A 23980-nucleotide genomic window follows, 5' to 3' on the forward strand; every position below is an offset into this window, starting at 1 on the left:
TGTATACTTTATAAATAAATGATTTATCAATGTGATGATTAGTTTCTCTGATCATATTCTACGTTTGTTCTTCAGCTGAGAGATTCAAGTCTAAATAGAAAAGTTCATCTCTGCTGCTTGAGGATTTATCAAACTGATAAAACTAAAAAATAAAAGTGAATAAAAATAAACTCAAAGGTTTTGGTTATTTACTTTGGATTCAGTATTTCAACCCATCATCCAATCAATCATCCATCCATCCGTCCGTCCATCATCCATCCGTCCGTCCATCATCCATCCATGCATCCGTCCATCATCCATCCGTCCATCATCCATCCATCCTCCCATCCATCCATCATCCATCCGTCCATCATCCGTCCGTCCATCCATCCATCCATCCATCATCCATCCGTCCATCATCCATCCATCCTCCCATCCATCCATCCATCCATCCACCCATCCATCCATCCATCATCCATCCATCATCCATCCATCCATCATCCATCCATCCATCATCCATCCGTCCATCATCCATCCGTCCATCCATCCTCCCATCCATCCATCAATCCATCCATCCATCCTCCCATCCATCCATCATCCATCCATCCATCATCCATCCGTCCATCATCCATCCGTCCATCCATCCTCCCATCCATCCATCATCCATCCATCCATCCATCCATCCATCCTCCCATCCATCCATCATCCATCCATCCATCATCCATCCGTCCATCATCCATCCGTCCATCCATCCTCCCATCCATCCATCATCCATCCATCCATCCATCCATCCATCCATCCATCCTCCCATCCATCCATCATCCATCCGTCCATCATCCATCCGTCCGTCCATCATCCATCCATGCATCCGTCCATCATCCATCCGTCCGTCCATCCATCCATCATCCATCCATCCATCCTCCCATCCATCCATCATCCATCCGTCCATCATCCATCCATCCATCATCCATCCATCCATCATCCATCCGTCCATCATCCATCCGTCCGTCCATCCATCCATCATCCATGCATCCGTCCATCATCCATCCATCCATCCTCCCATCCATCCATCCATCCATCCATCCACCCATCCATCCATCCATCATCCATCCATCATCCATCCATCCATCATCCATCCGTCCATCATCCATCCGTCCGTCCATCCATCCATCATCCATCCATCCATGCATCCGTCCATCATTCATCCATCCATCCATCCTCCCATCCATCCATCATCCATCCGTCCGTCCGTCCATCCGTCCATCATCCATCCATCCATCCGTCCATCATCCATTCATCCATCCATCCATCCATCATCCATCCATCCATCCGTCCATCATCCATCCATCCATCCATCCATCCATCCATCATCCATCCATCCATCCATCCATCATCCATCCATCCATCATCCATCCATCCATCCATCCATCCATCCATCCATCCATCCTCCCATCCATCCATCATCCATCCGTCCGTCCGTCCATCCGTCCATCATCCATCCATCCATCCGTCCATCATCCATTCATCCATCCATCCATCCGTCCATCATCCATCCATCCATCCGTCCATCATCCATCCATCCATCCATCATCCATCCATCCATCCATCATCCATCCATCCATCCATCATCCATCCATCCATCCATCATCCATCCATCCATCCATCCATCATCCATCCATCCATGCATCCGTCCATCATTCATCCATCCATCCATCCTCCCATCCATCCATCATCCATCCGTCCGTCCATCCGTCCATCATCCATCCATCCATCCGTCCATCATCCATTCATCCATCCATCCATCCATCATCCATCCATCCATCCGTCCATCATCCATCCATCCATCCATCATCCATCCATCCATCCATCCATCATCCATCCATCCATCATCCATCCATCCATCCATCCATCCATCCTCTGGGATGGGTTTCAGGTCTCATCTCTCTAATCTTTATTTTTCATCTCACGTTTCAGTCGTTTTTCCAGAATGTAGAAAAAGTTCTCCGATCGTTTCACCTGTGAGTGTTTCAGACTTCTTCCTGATCTTCTCAAACTTGGTGTCGTTTCTTTAGAGGTTAGTTTTCAAATAACTGCGTTTTCTCCAAACCAGACGCCGTTTCTGCCAACAGCTGCTGTTTCTCACAAACGTGGATGTTAATGTTTGTTTTCCTTCTACGCGTTCAGAACCAGAACCGATGTTTTCAATCCAAATTTCTTTCCAAAGGCAGAATTCTGATGTTCTGCACACGAGGTTCTCCACAAACCTGCAGCTTCCTGTCCAACACTTGGTGTCAGTAGAAACCCAAACTCTGATCCTGCAGAACAAATGAGCAGAACCTCCAAGTCTCTACTTGTTCTTTCCCAGAGTCCTCTGCTTCTCGCCGTGCTCCACCAGCTTCTCCTCCACGTAGAGCCCTTTCCGCCGCCGGACGGCGTTCATGTATTTGAGCGCCGGATTGTCGGAGTCGGCTTTCTCTCCGAAGTGCAGGTACTCTTCTTCTGTGGTGGGAACCCAGAACGGATCGCTGCTGATCACCTGGAGAACACAGACAGAAACACGGATGTCATCCAGGGGAGCTGGTTCTGTTCTGATGGGTTCTTGGGTTCCCTCTGGGGGGCGCTGTTGTCCAAACAGGAGATCAGGAAGTTCGGTAAACCTGAACTGGCGTGAGAACGTGACCAGCGTCAGTTTAACCACGGAAGGCGCCACGCCCTCTCACTGACGCTCATCACCAGAAACCTGCTCCTCCTCCTCCTCACAGCCTTCCTCCCTAAACCTCCTCCTCCTCCTCCTCACAGCCTTCCTCCCTAAACCTGCTCCTCCTCCTCCCCCCAGCCTTCCTCCCTGAACCTCCTCCTCCTCCTCCTCACAGCCTTCCTCCCTAAACCTGCTCCTCCTCCTCCCCCCAGCCTTCCTACCTGAACCTCCTCCTCCTTCTCCTCACAGCCTTCCTCCCTAAACCTGCTCCTCCTCCTCCTCACAGTCTTCCTCCCTGCTCCTGCTCCTCCTCCTCAGATGAACTCCTCTCCATCTCCTGCTCCTTCAGACGGTTCCCACCACTAGCCCGTCTGGGTTCTGCTGTGACATCCTCAACAGGAGTCCATGGAGGAACCCAAACATGAGGAGCTTCACCTCCCAGTGGCTGAAGACCAGCTGAGGACTGGCCAGTCCGCTGGTCCGTTTGCGGATCTCATCTGCGAAGCCGAAGCTCTCGGCGACGGGAAGAACCGCTTTGATGATGAAAACGTCCGTCCCCTCCTTCATCTCCTCGTGGAGGACTCGACCCTCCCTCTTCCCCAAAACGCCGTAAACCCGACCTGGAGGAGGAGAAAACCGTCAGCAGAGAGCTGTACTGGTACCGCTGCACACCCCTCCAGCTGGAGGAGTGGAGTTTATCTTGTGGGAGGAGCTTACCAAGCACGTCTGCCGTGGCCACGATCTCGCAGGTGTACATGGCGGCCATCAGCCTCTGCGGCTGCGCCTGAAAGGCCTGGCGGCAGGCCTCCTTCATGACGGCGATCAGCTGTCCAGAAACCGGGCCGTAGCAGTCTGTGGCGGCCTGGGCGTGCCCCGCCGCCCCGCCTCCAGAGACGTCAGGGGAAGCTGCCGCGTCCTCCTTCAGAGGAGCAGACGTCTGGACGTCCCACCTCTCCACGGAGAAGCAGACCCCCATCATGGGCTCCTCACACATGGGCCCCGACAGGGTCGCCAGCTGGAACCCGCTGACGATGCTGTTGTCAAAGTCTCGGAGGGCGGGGGCCGCCTGGGAGCTTCTGCTGGCCCGGTCCAGACTATGCCACAGCGAGGGCCGCTGGTAGTCCTTCAGGCTGTTCAGGAGGATGTTGGGGCCAGACCTGGAACCGAAGAACCCGGACTGTCAGGATCCTTGAAGAACAGAGCCAAGGAACCAATGACTCCACCCCCTGATGTCACCATGGCAACCATGCAAACCCTCTAGAACCGCCTGTTCCGTTGTACACGCTTCATGATATGTTGCTGTGAGTTGGACTCAGACCTGCGAGGCCCAAAAGCCCAGATTTGGTCCACGACATCCCTCCACCTCCTCCCCTGCAGCAGACTCTCCAGCTGGGCCTTCAGCCCTGCAATGGCCTCCAAGGTTCTGGCGCTGACGTCCAGCGTCCTCCCCTCCCTGAGCGACATGCTGACCTGCTCCAGAGTCCGGATGACGTCTGAACTGCTCTCCAGCAGGCAGGTCACCTCTGAGGGAAACAGGAGCAATGTCAGAGTTCAGCCCGCCGTCAGACCCGCCGTCACATCAGAGCCAGCTGTCACCGTGTGGGAGGGCCATGGCCCGCACAGAGACCGTCACCAGTCTGTTGGGGGTGGTGATGGTCACCAGGCCGCCGGGGTCCACGTGCACGCCGTCAGACAGACGTCCTTGAGGAGATTCCTCCTTCACCTGGAAAAATGAAGCATCTGGAAGCTGAAAACAGTTTTGACTTTTGGGAAATTGTACCTGAAGGAGGAGCTCCATGAAGGAGGAGCTCCATGAGGGAGGAGCTCCACGATGGAGGAGCTCCATGAAGGAGGAGCTCCATGAAGGAGGAGCTCCATTAAAGGAGGAGCTCCATGAGGGAGGAGCTCCATGAGGGAGGAGCTCCACGATGGAGGAGCTCCATGAAGGAGGAGCTCCATGAGGGAGGAGCTCCACGAGGGAGGAGCTCCACGATGGAGGAGCTCCACGATGGAGGAGCTCCATGAAGGAGGAGCTCCATTAAAGGAGGAGCTCCACGATGGAGGAGCTCCATGAAGGAGGAGCTCCATGAAGGAGGAGCTCATCAAAGCTCCAGCATCTCAGTTCAGAGACTCACCTGACGGATGACGGCGACCTTCTGCTGCTTTCCCAGCTCCTCGTTCACCATGTCCACTTTAGGAGGACGGACAACCGTTTCTCTGAAGGGGATGATGGGCTTGGACACGCTGATCTCCACCTTAGCAAACCTGTCAAACATTTAAAAGGGTTAGAAAATGGGGGCGTGGCCTCTGTCACTGACATGAAGGCCGGCGTCATCTGCATACACGCGGATCTTGATGTTCCCATGTCTGCTGGGTTTCAGTTCACTTTAATCTGAAGCACTTTGGAGACAATTGTCTGGTTATTTGTTGAATGACGATGACAGGAATGGGCGGAGTTTAGCTGGAAAAACAACATGTCAGCTGAATAAAGTGGAGCGATGCTGAACCACAAAACCAAACAAAACTGACCAGGATGAAAAAAATCAAATGTTTCATCCAATAAAACCTGAAAACTTTGGCTTTTCTCCCAGAGTTCAAACTGTGCAGGAGAACACGTCAAACAAAGATCTGACAGGCGTGAAGGTTTATGCAGAACGGACAAACTGAACCCATTCTGTTCAGCAGACACAGCATACAGGGGATTGACTGACAAAGTCAACAGCCAATCAGGATGCAGACGACAATGCAGTAATCCAGGAGACCACCAAAGGTGAACTGTGGGACAGGTAAGTATTTCCGGAGCTAAACTTCATTTTTGCATGTAAATCATTTTCCAAACGTTCAGATTTCTTCTTTAGCAGATTCAGTTCTCAGCTTAAAAACATTCAAAGGTTCCTTTCCAGAAATCCTGGGGAGTATCTGAGGTTCTTCAGATGCTCTTATTTGATCAAGAGGAACCGGACCAGCTTCCTGGTTCCTGTTTAAAGGTTCCACCTTCGTTTGGTTCTGTCGATCTTCAAACTTTGCTGAATGACTTCAACTTCAGGAACTTTTTCAGCTCTATAGATTGAAATTCCTCTGAGCCAAAGCAGCGTTTGAGTCCGCGGAGGATGACGGCTCCTCCTGCTGTGGTGGAGCGTGCGATGGGGACTGACCGCTCTCTGAGGTCATCCAGGCAGCGCTGCAGGTGCACCTCCCCCGCCGTCACCAGAACATGTTCTCCCGTCTCCTGGATGAGGATTTGGGCGCACGGATCCGCCTGGTTCAGCAGACGCATCCCGCGCACCAGCTTCGGCATCTCGCCTGCAACAAACATGGAGGAAGCAGATCTGAGTGTGCGAGTCAGCTCCAGCTGCAGGGAGGAAACCACGCCGCCCTCTGGTGTCCGTTGACGGTACTGCCGCCTCCCACTTTTCCCTGTCCAATGCTCCTTGGACAGAAACGGGCTCAGAAACACGCGTTCGAGCGACTACTTCCCGCTCCACCATCAGAGCTTTCAAGTCTGTTTTCTGACTAGGTAAAAAACCCACCGCCACTGAATGCACCACAAAAGTGCCACCAGTTGGACTTTGACCAATCAGACGTTAAGATGGTTCCTGGCGGCGGCGATGGCGGCCCTCGCTAAGACCCGACCGTCTCCCAGCCTCTGCTCTGACATCAGCCGGACCTCAACAAAAAACCCAACACCTACTTGGATGTTTGGCTTCAATGGCGACCCGGACGATGGGTGTGGCCTCCATGCTGATGGGGGTGAAGGGGGGGCACGCAGGCGAGACCGACAGCGTCGCCGACTTTAGGACGAAATCCTCCAGACCGCCGATCCCTGAAGAGCGGAGAACAGAAACCCACTTTCACGTCGAACGCTTTCCTTTCTGCTCGGAGCAGAGTACCGGTTCCTCCGGAGGCGTTTACCCAGAACGTTCCCTGCAGGAACCTCCTCCAGCTCCTCCAGCTCTCTGCCCATCAGCAGGTACAGGGTTTGCAGAGAACAGCGGAACAGGTGAGGAACCTCGGAGTCGCTGCTTCCCTCAGAGAGCTGCACCACAGGAAAGGAACGATGGGGAGGAGCTTCACAAGGATGGGGAGGAGCTTCACAACGGGTTCATCACATATAGCTCTGATGTCTTCACACTACAGCAAACTCTGTCATTACATCCATAAAGGTTGCCATGGAAACGTTTCATCTGACAGAACAACCAGAAAAGGACTGTGACGAATAAAGAACTAAACGAGAAACAAAACTACCTGAAAGTCCTAAAAAGATAAATCATGCTAATACTAAAATAGTGAGAAAACTGATGCTAAACTATAAAATGCTTTTATCCAGTAATCCAATCTCAAACATGACATTTCTAAATGATTTTTTTTAGAAAAACAAGTTTTTATTCAATATTAAATGAGTTTATTTGATAAAATCTTATTTTAGAAAGATTTCAGTCTGGTTTCAGACCCCATCACCCCGCAGAGACGGCACCGGTCAAGGTTAGAAACGATCTCAGAGCCAAAGTCTCCGCCAACTTTGAACACAAGCAAAGCTCATCTCATCCCAGATCTCCTCCTCGACCACCATGTGCCTAACAGAGACATGGCAGCAGCCAAATGACTTCAACTCCCTGAATCATGCCACCCCTCCGGGGTTAGTTTACATCACACAACCACGTGGCTCCGGCCCCGGAGGGGGGGCTCGCCATGATCACGAGAGTTGGAGGATAACGCCTGTGACTGTCCCTGCTTATGAGACTTTTGAGTGTATGTTAACTCTCTGGCCCTGCTCCAACTATTGTTGCTGCATTCTACAGACCCCCAAAATCAGTCAAAAATGTTATGGCTGACTTTTCTGCTCTTCACCCAGAATAATAATTTTAGGGGATTTTGACACCAACTCCCTCCCCAAAGACTTTGTTTCCTGTCTGGACAGCTTCGGTCTCACTCAACATGTTAACTTTCCCACCCATGTTCAGGGTCACGTTTGCTGCTCGGGTGTTACACCTGTGGACTGTAAACCAGACCCGTATTCTGATCATATCCTGTTATCGTTTCATGTCAACCTCTCTGTTTCTTCATCCAATCTTCCTCGCACCTTAGGCTTCCGTAAAATTACGGACATCAACCTGCACCATTTATCCTCACTCATTTATAGCCTGCCCAGTCCCGATAGTGCTTCCCCTCCAGAGGAACTGATCTCCCACTACAATTATAACCTCCATCCTTGTCTAGACATTCTCACCCCACTCAAAACAAGGTCTTCCTCATTCAACGTCTCTGCACCCTGGTTCACTCCTAACCTCAGACAACTCAAAGCTAAAGGTCGTCAACTAGAACGACTGTACCAGAAAACTGGGCTCACTATTCACAACACATGTATTGTAACCATTTCCTCCAATACAAAGACTCCATCTCCAAGACCAAGACAAAATATTTCTCCGGTTTGATAAATTCCGCTAACGGCAGCTCAAACTCCAGTCTGGCTTCTGTCAATTTCACAGTACAGAGACAGCCCTCCTTAAAATGACCAACGACCTTCTACTCGCCGCTGACTCTGGTTTAGCTTCCATCCTCCTTCTACTCGATCTGACTGCTGCCTTTGATACAATCTCACACCCCATCCTTCTGGAAAGACTTTCAACCATCAGAATCACTGACTTACCCCTAAGATGGTTCCAGTCCTGTCTCACCGGCCGCACACAATTCATCCAAATAAAGTAAATCGCCTCTCTCACAGTTCCAATTACCACAGGTGTGCCCCAAGGCTCTGTCCTAGGGCCCCTGCTATTAATCATTTACCTTCTCCCCCTTGGTTAAAATCGTCCGTAAACACAACGTCCACTTTCACTGCTATACAGATGATACCCAGCTCTACCTCTCCTCTAAGCCTGCCTCCATTCTGCCACCTGCCTCCCTCTCCAAATGCCTTCTTGAAATAAAGTCCTGGTTCACTGCAAACTTCCTTAAATGAAAAAGCAACAAAACTGAACTACCGTAATTTCCGGATTATAAGATGCTACTTTTATCATACACTTTCATCCCTGCAGCTTATTCAATAATGCGGCAAATTTATGCATTTTTTCTAGCAGCCGCTAGAGGCGCTCGAGCAGAAAAGGTAAGTGAGAGACAAGGGGAATACGGTTAGTGTGAGACGCAGGTTTAATATGAGTTCCCACTCAATTAGCTGCACTGGAGAGCTGTCCAAAACCGCCTCAGAGAGGAGGAGGCAAATTGAGAAGCTGAATGTGTAATCACATTTCCAGCAACAAGCCCCTTTATTTTGCCACACCCACAAGCAGCCAAACAGCATGGTCGTCACTTCTGCTCTTAGACCCCTCAGTCATGGTGCAACAAAAAGAAACACCCATACTCAGCCCTACTTTGGCCGTATCCCACAATCCCTTGCTGCCATTAGACCCAACGTGCACGTGACCGCCACAACAATATGACGCAGCTTTCAAGTTCAAAGCAATCGTTAAAAGCAGAGTGAAAAAATCCACCATCACCAACGGGTTTGGAAAAGCCAGTCTGCTGCTGACGGAGACGACAGCACAAGTTCAGGAGAGAATTTACCTCAGAGGGACACTGAAGACAACGAATGAGAGACTGAGAGAGAGTGGAGAAGAATATCTGACACTATTCCAATCCCACACTGAGGAGGAAGACTTCCATGTTTCAGTGCACAGGAGGAAGATGAAGAAAACTCTCAGTGACTTTTACGTTCATGTTTTATAAACCAGCTGCGCAGAGGCAGGCGCTCCATAAGTTACTGCTGGACACCACTGTACCATCTTTCTTTGTAAATATCATCTGTTCAACTTTTCCTGCATTACTTTTTTCTTTCTTTCCTCTCCACCAAAGGCTGATCTTTCTTCGGTTGTTCACTTCCCCGTTGGGACCCTCAGAGCCTCCAGAGCGGGTTAATAAATAATTATTCATCTTCTTCTGGGGGAAACCTTCTTTTATAACAGTTCTCTTTCACTCTGTATAACAAACAGAAACACACACCCAAACACACTTTCACTGCTCTTGCTCTCCCTCCCTCTCACCCCCACCCACCCTCTCACTCCCTCTTGCGCTGCACCCGTGCTCTCCCCTCCTTCCGCTCCCTCCTCCTCTTTCTTACAGGCGCGTGTGTTTTCAGCACATATACATCCTCATTCTACAACACATGTTTCAATGTGGGCACATGGGGCTTATAGACAGGTATCTACTAAATGGTTTATCCTTTAAAAATGTCATGGGTGTGGTGTATAATCAGGTGCACTCTATAGTCCAGAAATTACGGTTCTCATCGTAGGAACAAGCACCTCCCTAAATAAACTCCCTAACATCTCCATTTTCTTTGATAACTGCTCCATCCTTCCCTCCCCACAGGTTAGTCTGGGTGTCATCCTTACAGCCCTCTCTCCTTTACTGCCTACATCAATAGCATCACCCGAACCGCCTATTTCCACCTTCTAAACATCCGCCGTCTCCGCCCCCTCCCTCAGTCCTCACTCCACAGTCTCATCCCCTCCCATCTGGACGACTGCGACTCCCTCTCATCTGGACCCCCCCTACAAAACTATTCACAAACTATAACTGCTCCAGAACTCTGCTGCCCGGATCAGAACACAAACCCCCTCCACTCTGCACATCACACCCGTCCTACAGAAGCTCCACTGGCTAACAGTGCTTCTTCACATTAATTATAAAATCCTTATTCTGACCTCTAAAGCCCCCCATGACCCCTCCCCTCCATATCTGTCTGACCTTATCCATGTAGCCACTCCCACCCACTGCCTTAGGTCTGCCTCCTCACTCCAGCTTGTTACACCCATTGCTCGGCTCGTCACTATGGGGGGCAGAGCATTCAGCTGCTCTGCCCCCCAGCTCTGGAACTCATTTCCCTCAGGTCTACGGAATATGGACTCACTCCTGCGGTTTGCTTTAAATCTCTAAACCCACCTCTACAGACAAGCATATCCACCCTAATTAATCTATGATTCTATTGTTTTGTTTTGAACTTATGTTTCTTTTAATTGTATTAATTTGTTTTCTGAAAGGCAAACTTGGGTGTCTAGAAAGGCGCCATATAAATAAAATTCACTATTATTATTATTATTATTATTATTATAACACTGAAAAAAGAAAACATCGGTTTTAGTTTTGCTGGACCTCAGCCTCCCACACAGGTCTTCAAACAGACTGCATGACATGGTTGGAATCACTGGAACGGTTCTCAGCTGGTCTTCATCCTACCTCGCAGGAAGAGATTTTATTATCAGAGTAAAAGATGCGTCATCTGGGAGGCACGGACTGACATGAGGTGTGCCACAAGGTTCAGTCCTTAGCCCTACATTTTTTCACCTGCTTCTGCTTGGTGATGTCACCAGGAGACATGGCAGAAACCTTCATCTTTATGCTGATGACACCCAGTTCTATGTGGCTATGAGACCCAAAGATGAGCTTCTAAGTTGTGTTTCAGATCTTGAAACGTGGATGGGAGAGAACTTTCTAAAGCTCAATCAAGACCAAACAGATTTCAATTGCCGGTCCTGAAGCTGAGAGGAACCAGGTCCAATCCTACTGATCAACTTTTAGCCTGAATGTGTGCAGTAAAGTCAGTGCGTGATTTTAGATGAGATCTTTGACCTTTGAAACACACAAACCAAGTTACAAAGACAAGACTGCCTTTTGTCACCTTAGAAACATCACCTGAGTGAGACCTTTTCTCCCCAAAGGTAGTGCTGAAATATTAATCCACACTTTTATAATATCTAGATAGATTATTGTAATGCTCTTCTTTCTGGTATTAAGAAAAATACCATCAACCAGCTGCAGCTTTTTCAAAACTGGGCTGAACGCCTTTTTACCAGAACCAGAAAATAGGGGCACATAACTTTTGAAATCTTTTCACCGACTCCCAGTCAGCTTCAGGATCCATTTTAAGGTTCTTTATTAGTTTACAAAAGTTTAAATGGAACACTCCCCTCATTTAATCAGATTTACTTTAACTTCTATTTTTCGTCTAACTATTCTCTTTTTTATTATGGAAAGCACTTTGAGATCCTTTGTAGCTGGAACAGTGCTATAGAAGTAAAGTTGAATTTGAATTTATCAGCCGGGAGTCTCTGCACACGTGGCTGAAGCATGACCCCGTTTGACCTCTGCTCCACTTTGATCTCAGCTCTTCTGACTGATGATAAATGACTTATTTATTATTCATCTGTTCAGTAAACTAATCCAGTGTGAATTGGAGAAATAACTTAAAAAATCTAGGCTAATGGTAATCTAGTGCAAAACCAGCTAGCTAAGCTTATATCTGCTAGCTAAAGGAGCTAGCCTGCAGTTTAGACTGAGACCTGACTCCAGAACCACCTAAACCAGAGTATAGGAGAGCTGAGGTTCTGTACCAGCTGGAGGCCCTGGGCGGGATCGTACTTCGGTCCGAGAACAAAGACTTTCTGGCCCTTCTTGACTTTCCCGCTGTAGACTCGAGCGAAAGCTACGAAGACCTCCTTCTGCTCCTCCTCCGGCTCCGTCTTAGCTGTAAGGACAGAAAGCGAACAGCGGCAGCTTGAGCCCACAGAACCAGACGTCCTCAACGGCTGGTTTCAGCGGCTATCTCAGCTGCTGAAACTTCACCTGAGTCAGGCTCTGCATCCTGGTCCTCAGGTGTGGACTGGTGGGTTTCTGCTGCTGCCATCCTCTCGGCGTGTCGCTGGCGAGCCAGCTCTCGGCGCCGAGCCATCTCCTCCTGGTTCAACGGCCTCAAAAGACAAAAGTCCACCAACGTTATAGGATCTATTTTTACCCTAAAGCTAATATTCAAAGCAAACTATGTTATACTACATATGTGTGCTAATATGCTATGATAATATGTTATGCTAAACAATTATGATAATATGCTATGCTACATATGTGTGCTAATATACTATGCTAACATGCTATGCTAAATACGTGTGCTAACATGCTATGCTACATTTGTGTGCTAATGTTATGCTAATATGTTATGCTAAACAATTATGCTAATATGCTATGCTACATATGTGTGCTAATGTTATGCTAATATGCTACACTAAACAAGTATGCTAATATGCTATGCTACATATGTGTGCTAATATGCTATGCTAACATGCTATGCTACATATGTGTGCTAATGAGCTATGTTACATGTGTGCTAATATGCTATGCTAAGTACGTGTGCTAACATGCTATGCTACATATGTGTGCTAATATGCTTATGATAAATACGTGTGCTATCATGCTATGCTACATATGTGTCCTAATATGCTATCCTACATGTGTGCTAATATGCTATGCTAAATACGTGTGCTAACATGCTATGCTACATATGTGTGCTAATATGCTATTCTACATATGTGTGCCAATGTTATGCTTATATGCTATACTACATACACATGCTATTTCCTATGCTAAACATGGGTGCTAATAGGGTGTCATACATGTTTTTGCATTAAATGTTTTTGCAGTTCTTATGCGATGCTTTAATGTTATTACTTAGCTCTTTTTCTTGTTGCTGTCTGTTGGGATAAATTAAGCCTTAAGGTCTCATTTTGTCAAATAATTGAATATGAATGTAAATCTTACAGAATTAGACACAGAAGTCAGTTTTTCAACACCAGGTGCTCAGTAGAGGTTCTGCTTGTAGAAAAAGGGAAATGACGGAGTCCCTAGAAAAACAGTGGCGGTAAAATGTTCTAGCCTTACCTCTGCTTATGCTGAGGCAGGGCCTGGGGGTCCACAGCAAACATCTTGGACACGAAGATGATGACCGGAGCGTTTTCTGCGCTCGAACACTGGAGGAATGCTGGGTAACAGAAACAATGGCGAGAGGTCATCCGGGAAACGTAGTGATTCAGAGACAGGAACATTTCTAAGTCATGATCATTGTTTGGATGAAGCCTGTGGTGTAGGTGGACCTGGATGGCCTTGGATGACCCTGATAACCACAGATGACCCTGATAACCCTGGACTACCCCGTATGACCCTGGATGAGAGCATCACGTGGAGATGGCGGTGGCTCCGCCCCTTCCTGTAAGTGCTGGCCCTCCTTGACCCTGTTGCTGTTTGAACATTTGTTCTGCTGCTGACAAGGTTCTGTAGATCCACCATCAACCATCAAGCATGTGGTCTTTAGCTGGAGACGGAGCTCCTGTGATCAAAGGTGCGTCCGTTGGTGCGCCTGCTGTGTGTGAACGCCTGGATGAAGATGAAACCTCTGATTTCACGGGGAAAACCCTGAACCAGATCCAGGAAACGCCTCTGATGAAGGCTGGAGGGAGAACGCTGTGGGACGCATCAAACAGGCGGCTCTTCTGGTACCTGTTTTCAGCTCCTGCGTCTCTTCTGGCAGAGAGTCGAAGCGCCGGGCTCCCACGCTCATCAGCTTCTCCACGCGCTCCTCGCTAATGTCCAGCGGACTCGGGAGCTTCTCACAGACCATGGCTGCAGTTTGTCTTAAGGAAAGCGCGGAAGAACCAGATCCAAACTCCACAAAGGTCAGAGAACCGAGAGGATACAGAGAACCGCCTTGGACACGGGCAGCCACTGGCTGCAGATGGCGCTCAGGAGCACTTTAGGGTCAGAATGTCGCAGGTCCCTCGGCATCAACGTCACCCCGAGAGAACGCACCACCTTCTCCACCCGATCCTTGTCTCTGCTCACAGAAATGGGAAAACTTTTACCGACCGTCACCTCAGGAAAAGACGCTTCCTGTTGGGTCAAGTCCCGTGGGATTCTGGGACCTCCTGGTTCGACCGGATGGATCCTTTCTGAGGAGCTGAAGGTTCTCAACAGATGAAGTTTACAACGTTAGAGACCCCAAGAACGTGGCGTGAAGGACCGTCAGGCGGTTTTTCGTGGTTTTGAATTTGTGTGAAAAAATAGTGTGAATGAGGATGAGGAGGACACTCCACCTCTGGACCACCACGGCGTCGTACAAACTCCAGATGTTGTCCAGGACGAGCTGCACGAACAGAGGCTTCTTCCCTTTGGCCTGCAGAGAGCAGAGGATACGTTTCACTGACGAAGCTCCTGCAGTTCCTTCTTTCTGAAACTCTCCAGTATCAGAAACGGTTTTTAAAAGCTTTTCCTCCATGAAGGTTCAGAAAATGTGTGATAGAAACTAGGGGCAGCGGTTCTGTCCCGGGCTGGGGGGAAGTTTACCTGAGCTCCTTTCATGATCCTCTTTGCTTTGGCGTTCAGGTAGAAATCGCCCCACAGCGTTTTCTGCAGAACGGCGGCCCTCACGCCCATCTTCTGACTGTAGAGGTCAGCAAACTGCTGAGTTCTGATGATCACAAAAGAAAAATGAGGAAGTCTGATTGATGCTGCACCAAAGTATGACGCAGCATATCATACAAAATAACATATATATATATTTAGGAAAAAGTTGTAAAATGACAAGTTGTGGAAATTTGGGAAGATTTTAAGAAAATTTTAAGACAATAATTGTAGAATTACAGAAAAAAAGCAGTAAAACTGTAAGAAATTCCAAATTTTACAATATTAAAATCACAAATTTACTACTTTAAAGTCATAACTTTAATTTCATGGAAATAAAATTGTACTTTTACAATAAATTAAAGCATTGTGATGATGTTCCCATTTCTTTTTGATCTATAAATTAAACAGTTTATGTTCGATTGTTTTTGCTGAAACTTCTGAAAAGCTAAAAGATCAATTTTAATGTAGAAAAGCAAAGCAAACACTTTTTCTTGTCAAAGTTGGATTTTAAATAGAATATAGGATTTATTCTCATCTATTTATTGATATTTTTACCAAATAGACTTCAATGCAGCTCTGCTTGTGTACAAGTCTCTCCATGGCCGAGCACCAAAGTACATCTCTGACATGTTAGTGCCATATGAACCATCTCGTACTCTGAGGACCTCAGGGGCCGGCCTCCTGTTGATTCTCAGAGTCAGAACTAAACAAGGGGAATCAGCGTTTCAATATTCTGCAGCTAAAATCTGGAACAGCCTCCCTGAAGTCGTAAGACAGGCCTCTTCTGTGTTCATGTTCAAATCTAGACTTAAAACATTTCTGTTTAGCCGTGTATATGACTGAAAGGTCCTATCTGCACTTTTCTTTCCTTTCCTTCCTTTATTTTTAAATCAATTTTCAATTTTTTTCTTTTAAAGTAAATTTTACGTTGATTATTTCTATGATGTATTGTGATTTTAATGCATTTTTCTGTTTTGTGAAGCACCTTGAATTACTTTGTGTACGAATTGTGCTCTATAAATAAACTTGTCTTGTCTTGCCACTTTTGTACTCCACTTCATTCTATTCTCTTTTCATACTTGTATTTAACTGTTGTACATATTTTGATAATTTAAAGTTTTTTTTCCACTCCAAGGCTGTTACAATTTCATGGTATAAATATGACAATAAAGAATTCTGATTATGATTTTTCTTTTATGGTGTTCCTATTTCTCACACATAACACTGAATGGATGGTCTCTGGCTCCACCCACTGCATTCTATATGGATGGTCTCTGGCTCCACCCATTGCATTCTATGTGGATGGTCTCTGGCTCCACCCACTGCATTCTATACGAATGGTCTCTGGCTCCACCCACTACATTCTATATGGATGGTCTCTGGCTCCACCCACTTCATTCTATGTGGATGGTCTCTGGCTCCACCCACTCCATTCTATATGAATAGTCTCTGGCTCCACCAACTGCATTCTATATGGATGGTCTCTGGCTCCACCCACTGCATTCTATATGGATGGTCTCTGGCTCCACCCACTGCATTCTATATGGATGGTCTCTGGCTTCACCCACTGCATTCTATATGGATGGTCTCTGGCTCCACCCACTGCATTCTAAAGGGATGGTCTCTAGCTCCACCCACTGCATTCTATATGGATGGTCTCTGGCTCCACCCATTGCATTCTATATGGATGGTCTCTGGCTCCACCCACTGCATTCTATATGGATGGTCTCTGGCTCCACCCACTGCATTCTAAAGGGATGGTCTCTAGCTCCACCCACTGCATTCTATATGGATGGTCTCTGGCTCCACCCATTGCATTCTATATGGATGGTCTCTGGCTCCACCCACTGCATTCTATATGAATGGTCTCTGGCTCCACCCACTGCATTCTATATGGATGGTCTCTGGCTCCACCCACTTCATTCTATGTGGATGGTCTCTGGCTCCACCCACTGCATTCTATATGGATGGTCTCTGGCTCCACCCACTTCATTCTATGTGGATGGTCTCTGGCTCCACCCACTGCATTCTATATGGATGGTCTCTGGCTCCACCCACTGCATTCTATATGGATGGTCTCTGGCTCCACCCATTGCATTCTATGTGGATGGTCTCTGGCTCCACCCACTGCATTCTATACGAATGGTCTCTGGCTCCACCCACTACATTCTATATGGATGGTCTCTGGCTCCACCCACTTCATTCTATGTGGATGGTCTCTGGCTCCACCCACTCCATTCTATATGAATAGTCTCTGGCTCCACCAACTGCATTCTATATGGATGGTCTCTGGCTCCACCCACTGCATTCTATATGGATGGTCTCTGGCTCCACCCACTGCATTCTATATGGATGGTCTCTGGCTTCACCCACTGCATTCTATATGGATGGTCTCTGGCTCCACCCACTGCATTCTAAAGGGATGGTCTCTAGCTCCACCCACTGCATTCTATATGGATGGTCTCTGGCTCCACCCATTGCATTCTATATGGATGGTCTCTGGCTCCACCCACTGCATTCTATATGGATGGTCTCTGGCTCCACCCACTGCATTCTAAAGGGATGGTCTCTAGCTCCACCCACTGCATTCTATATGGATGGTCTCTGGCTCCACCCATTGCATTCTATATGGATGGTCTCTGGCTCCACCCACTGCATTCTATATGAATGGTCTCTGGCTCCACCCACTGCATTCTATATGGATGGTCTCTGGCTCCACCCACTTCATTCTATGTGGATGGTCTCTGGCTCCACCCACTGCATTCTATATGGATGGTCTCTGGCTCCACCCACTTCATTCTATGTGGATGGTCTCTGGCTCCACCCACTGCATTCTATATGGATGGTCTCTGGCTCCACCCACTGCATTCTATATGGATGGTCTTTGGCTCCACCCACTTCATTCTATGTGGATGGTCTCTGGCTCCACCCACTGCATTCTATATGAATGGTCTCTGGCTCCACCCATTGCATTCTAAAGGGATGGTCTCTGGCTTTACCCACTGCATTCTATATGGATGGTCTCTGGCTCCACCCACTGCATTCTACATGGATAGTCTCTGGCTCCACCCACTGCTTTCTAAAGGGATGGTCTCTGGCTCCACCCACTGCATTCTATATGGATGGTCTCTGGCTCCACCCACTGCATTCTAAAGGGATGCTCTCTGGCTCCATCCACTGCATTTTAAAGGGATGGTCTCTGGCTCCACCCACTGCATTCTATATGGATGGTCTCTGGCTCCACCCACTGCATTCTAAAGGGATGGTCTCTGGCTCCACCCACTGCATTCTATATGGATGGTCTCTGGCTCCACCCACTGCATTCTATATGGATGGTCTCTGGCTCCACCCACTGCATTCTATATGGATGGTCTCTGGCTCCACCCACTGCTTTCTAAAGGGATGGTCTCTGGCTCCACCCACTGCATTCTATATGGATGGTCTCTGGCTCCACCCACTGCATTCTATAGGGATGGTCTCTGGCTCCACCCACTGCATTCTATATGGATGGTCTCTGGCTCCATCCACTGCATTTTAAAGGGATAGTCTCTGGCTCCACCCACTGCATTCTATATGGATAGTCTCTGGCTCCACCCACTGCATTCTAAAGGGATGGTCTCTGGCTCCACCCACTGCATTCTATATGGATGGTCTCTGGCTCCATCCACTGCATTTTAAAGGGATAGTCTCTGGCTCCACCCACTGCATTCTATCTGGATAGTCTCTGGCTCCACCCACTGCATTCTAAAGGGATGGTCTCTGGCTCCACCCACTGCATTCTAAAGGGATGGTCTCTGGCTCCACCCACTGCATTCTAAAGGGATGGTCTCTGGCTCCACCCACTGCATTCTAAATGGGTTAGGAAATGGGAAAAAGGCAGTGTCTGGTGTTTGCTCCGCCCACATTAACTACTCTGACAATGGGGATTGGGCGGGACAAAGAGAGTCCAAAGCGGTTTCTGGTTTTGTGACTGAAGTCAAAGAGGAAGAGCGGTTTCACCTGAAGCCCCACCCATCCACGGCGCTGGCAAAGACCACATTTCCCTGCTCTGGAGAGAAGTACAGATGTGAGTCGTCGACCTGGTCCAGCCCGGCGCTCCAGTCGTAGACCTGTTCCCCCGCCATCGTCTCCTCCTCCTCCTCCTTCTTCTCCTTCTCTGCTCGCTCCTCCAGAACTTTGGAGGTGAACAGGCTTCCTGTGACGGCGTTCACCTTCGGAGGTCGCAGACCAAAACCATCAGACCTCGTCTCCAGTGACGCCTCCAGAGGACAGACGGTCTCCTCACCTGCTCCAGGATCTTCTTCAGGTGGTCGTGGGCCTCCATGGAGGTGAGCTTCAGCTCCATGATGAGCCGGTCCATCTTGTTGATGACCAGAACGGGTCTGATGTTCTCCAACCACGCCTGGCGGAGCACCACCTGGGTCTACAAGCACAGACGTTCTCAAACGTTCTCCTCTCATCTAACATTTGGATCCCGTGGTCTTAGAAATGGTGCTGTTTCAAACTTTTCTGGTCTACAGTGTTTTTTGTAACCACGACCCTGTAAGTAAATGCACATCACGCTGGATGATAAAGAAAAAGAAGAAGGAGGGAAAAAAGAAACACCCGCTTCGGTTAGTTTATGACGAGGGCTGAACGTAAGTCGGCCGGGTCTGAGATCTGGGGGGTATTCCAGAAAGCAGGTTATGCTAGTTACCATGGTACGTTTAGGCTAAAGGAGTTGATAACCTCAGCTTTGGGTTCCAAAAACAGAGGTATGTTTCAGGGTAAGAGCTACTTTCTGTCACACACCGAGGTGTGCGACATTTGTTCTCCGCATTTGACCCAGCGGAGCGGTGAGCTGCAGATGAGCCGCGCCCGGGTCTTACCCAAGAACCCCCACTGGGTGATGTGAATTGCTCACCATTGGTTTGGTAATTGCCCCCAGTTTGTTTATTCCCCTTCGGGAATTGAACCCTGGATTCCTGCGTCGTAGCCCTTTACCTGACCAACTGAGCTACCTAGGGTATGCTAGTTGCCATAGCAACTCATGCTCTGAACATAACCTGGTCTGGAGCAGGTTTAGTTGAAGGTTAGTTTATTTTCAGAGAGGTGCAGCAGCATGGCGTGTCCATTTGAAGATGATTTAGTGGATGAAGAAGCTCAGATAATACTTTTTCCACCATGAGAGGGTGATAAGACCACATATGGATCTTGGAAAGAGAAACTTTATACTTTGATCTAACTTCATTATTTGCTTCAGTTAAGATAAATCATTTTTTTGTTAGGTCACCTTAAAAATAACACGTAGTTTCAGACAATTATTTTACTTTCATTCAAATTAATTCAATTAAGTCGGTGTAACTTTGGTGCTGCTGTTAGATCAGCACCGCAAGGAATTGTGGGATACCATTCCCTTTGCCTGTCTGGATGGATTTGGGTTTAAGTGTGGATTTTTGACCAAATGTGTTTAGTTTAGCTGTTTTACCGTGTTTTGTGTAGTTATTTTGTGCTGTTATGTTTAATTTTTTCTGCACCATGAGTGAGAGGGAGGAAGAGGAGGATGAGTTTCTATAGGAACCCTAGTGTGTAGTAATGTAATGATAATTTCAGAGATATGGTAAATGGTTACATGGTTCAAATTGTTTCATTCATTTTATTGTCACAATTGAAATGAGATCAGAAACTCGTGCGTTTACTTTGTTCTTCTACTACAAGCAGAAACTCTTTCTTTTGCTGATGATGCAGCCGTGTTACTTTTTTGATGGACGTATAATCTTCATCCGCCGTCATTAATCTCAGACTCCGTCTCACTGAAGTATAGCTCTCTATTTTTTTCTCCACGCGTTTCCATGGTGACTCCGTAAATCTGCGATCCATTGAGAATGTCTTTATGTACCTGCTGTGCACGTGCATTAACCCAGGGTTACCAAGTGGAGCGTAATTACACTAACTCATATCCGGTCTTTGGAACCGACATACCCAGAGTAAGCAAGTTCAGGTGGATTTCAGCCAGAGTTCAGGATTAAAGTCGGGCTAGTTTAAACATGACTTCTGGAATAACCCCCTGGTGGAGGTACGCACGGCGGTGTGTTTGGTCTCAGCTGCTTTTACATTCATACTAAAGCAGCTGTATGGAGTGACATTTATGCCAAAACGCTGCAAACAAAACTTTCTAAGTTGCAAATGAAAATATTAAATATTAGATTTCACCTTTTTCTTTTTGCTTTCAGTTTTATTTTTTTATTTTGTCTTCAATTGCTTTTTTTTTTTTTGCTTTCAAAAAATATATTTTTTTATTTTTTTAAGCTTGAAGGCAGACAGACTTTGGACAATACGAGACAGAGACACCTGATTGGTTAGAATCTGGACCAGCTTTGTCGCTAAACTGAAACCTATCAGAGCAAAATCAAAGAGAAGAAATCGAAATGAAACACAACGCATAAAAACCTTTGGATGACAAACGCAAAAAGAAATGAAATCAGTTGGCATAAACATCACTCCGTACAGCTGCAGGCTGCTGCCGCTAAAACGGACCCGGCAGAGCTTTCTCCTCATTTCAGCGCCTCTGTGGTTTTAGCATCTTATCGTCGCTACATCGTGTGACCTACGGCCTCTTATCCGCTGATTCTGTCACTCCCTAAACGCTGAGCATCCCCGCGTTACAGCCGGGGTACGTTTGATTAGTCATGCGGGGACATTCCATCCATTCACAGCCAAGGAGGCATTTCTGTGCAAACTGGAGGTTGTTGGTTTGCAGCGGGACGAAAAAAAAATCAATAAATAGGTTTCTGAACACTATTGTGATCAGGATAAAACCAAACGAGATAGGAAAGCTCCACCCACTGCAGAGATAGGAAAAGCTCTTAACATTAACTTGAGTGAACATGGAGGAACGCCATGCATGACTCCGCCCCCAAACAAACTCAAGCTAAAATGATCTGAGGATTGTCTGAGGAGCAGAGCTTGGGCATCCGGCTCACCTGAGGACAGACGCCCTCCACGGCGTCCACCAGCACCAGGGCGCCGTCACACAGGCGGACAGCCGTAGAAACCTCAGAGGAGAAATCCACGTGACCCGGAGAGTCGATCAGGTTGAGCAGGAACTCCTGGCCTCCTGAGTAGAGATGAAGAACGTCAGGATGAGGATCAGCAACGTCTGCGTCTCCGTCAGAGGAAGCCAGCAGGTACCGTTCCTGTGGTGCAGAGAGATGGCGCTGGACTTCATGGTGATTCCTCGGATCTGTTCGTCCTCTCTGCTGTCCAGATACCTCAGCTGCAGGAGCGGCACATTCATGTTAACGTAAGCTGCAGTGGGGGGGCGCCGCACCTGACCCCAAGCGCACGCACGGCTGCCTCACCTTCCCCGCCAGCCGACTCGAGATGATGCCGTTACTCGCCACCAAGCAGTCGGCCAGAGTCGTTTTCCCTGAAAGGAAAACGAGACGGAGAGAAGGAAATGACTTCAGCAACACGCAGGTCGATCATCCCGCTCCGCCTGAAGGGGGCGCCCCCAGTCAGGTTGGGGGGGCTGACCCCCCTTCAGGTCAGCCCCCCCCATCAGGTCAATCATCCCGTTTCGCTTTCAGGTTGGGGGGGGGGGGGGGGGGTCTAATCTCCAAGTGATGTAAAATGTTAAAGACAAAGAGCTCAGTGCTCCTGTGAGGAAGAAGCAGGAGGATCAGTGAGGAGGTGCTGCTCCATCGCCTCCTGAATCTCTATGAAACATAAAAATACTGCAGAAAATTCACAAACAAAAATACATTTTCAAAAGTAAAAAAATGATTCAAATGTTGAATCACAGAAATAAATTATTGGTATATGTAGAAAATACCTTTAATGGCGTTTGCCAGTAATAAACTAAAACGTGGTTTGTTATTTGACCCTGTCGGCTTTCCATAGCTTTTGACGCTCCAGGTCAAAGGTCAGCCGCTAGGCTGTGCTCACCGTGATCCACGTGGGCCAGGATGCAGAGGTTCCTGATGTTCCTCGGGTTCTTCTGCAGCTCCAAGATCTTCTGGAGGCTCGCGGGTCCCATTCTAAAGCAGGACGGCCGCGCGCGGACCCACTTCCAGCGGAGCTGCCAGCGACCGGTTCCCGCGAGGGACAAACTCCACGCGAGGACCCGCGGGCGCTAGCTCGCTGCGTTCAGTGACGTAACATGTCACGCAGAATCCGTGGAAATTTCGTTCAAAACTGCGGGAAGAGAAGAAGCCGACTCCGTGGTTCCGGAAGTGGACAGGACCGTAAAGCAGGCTCCCTGCATACGCACTCGACGAAAGGCTTCCCTATTGGTCAGGGTTAAGCCCCGCCCACAAAACTTTATTAACAAAGACAGTGCTGCTATTTACAATTCATTAAAACACCAATAAAAAACAAATCAGTTTAGTGAAACAAAAATATGCAATCATGATATTTATATAATTGTTTATTTCAATTATTCCCGATAGTAAATAAGAATAAAGAAACAAAATGGCTGATAAATACCAAAATCACGTCACTTTTTCTCTTTTTACAGTAACTTTCTCTTTTCATAGTCACTTTATGTTTTTACGACGGAGTATTAGGGCCACCAAAAAAAAAAAAAAAAAAGTAAAATTATGAGTTTTATCTCGTAAATTTAGGAGAAAAAAACGTGTAAATTTACGAGATAAAATGTCGTAATTTTACTTTTTTTTTTTTTTGGTGGCCCTAAAACTCCGTCGTATGTTTTTCGTCTTATTGTATTTTGATTTGAAGTTAGATTCCCTGTTTAGACTGGTGCTTGAGAGAAACGGAATTTCAATTTCTATGTTTGTGAAAACATAGATATTGACTATAAAGTTTACTTTGACTTTGAAAATACATGTATTTCAGAATAAACACACTGAATATTTAAACTGAATCAGGTAAAATAATGTGAAATAAAATATAAACTTTTTCAATTTGAGTTCTTGGTGAAAAACTGCATTTTGTTGTTTAATTTTTTTATGTTGAATGTTTTATGTTGAATATTTAAAATACTAAGTTTGTACTTTATTATAATGATTTAGAAAATAATAATTGAGAAACATTGAATTCTGTTGAAAATTCCCTATTTAACGTTTCAAATGAATAAATAATAAT

The 23980-nt window shown here is 47.3% G+C and overlaps 1 protein-coding gene across 1 annotated transcript; it reads right to left on the bottom strand.

The window, feature by feature from the left end:
* Nucleotides 1-1910: 1910 nt before the first annotated feature.
* Nucleotides 1911-23388, bottom strand: efl1 (elongation factor like GTPase 1). The gene is made up of 22 exons (XM_011493660.3): nucleotides 22823-23388; nucleotides 22237-22304; nucleotides 22067-22151; nucleotides 21859-21992; nucleotides 19182-19319; nucleotides 18896-19107; nucleotides 14837-14960; nucleotides 14587-14666; nucleotides 14191-14327; nucleotides 13994-14116; nucleotides 13379-13478; nucleotides 12293-12417; nucleotides 12061-12194; nucleotides 6590-6713; nucleotides 6369-6500; nucleotides 5833-5980; nucleotides 4813-4942; nucleotides 4274-4400; nucleotides 3996-4200; nucleotides 3395-3834; nucleotides 3113-3297; nucleotides 1911-2515 (listed from the first exon to the last, which is right to left on the bottom strand). Exons 1-22 carry the CDS (start codon nucleotides 22911-22913, stop codon nucleotides 2327-2329), a joined length of 3231 nt encoding a protein of 1076 aa, XP_011491962.2. The 5' UTR covers nucleotides 22914-23388; the 3' UTR covers nucleotides 1911-2326.
* Nucleotides 23389-23980: the final 592 nt, after the last annotated feature.

This window comes from Oryzias latipes, chromosome 3 (genome assembly GCF_002234675.1).
Source record: "Oryzias latipes chromosome 3, ASM223467v1".
In the NCBI taxonomy this organism is placed as follows: Eukaryota; Metazoa; Chordata; class Actinopteri; order Beloniformes; family Adrianichthyidae; genus Oryzias; species Oryzias latipes.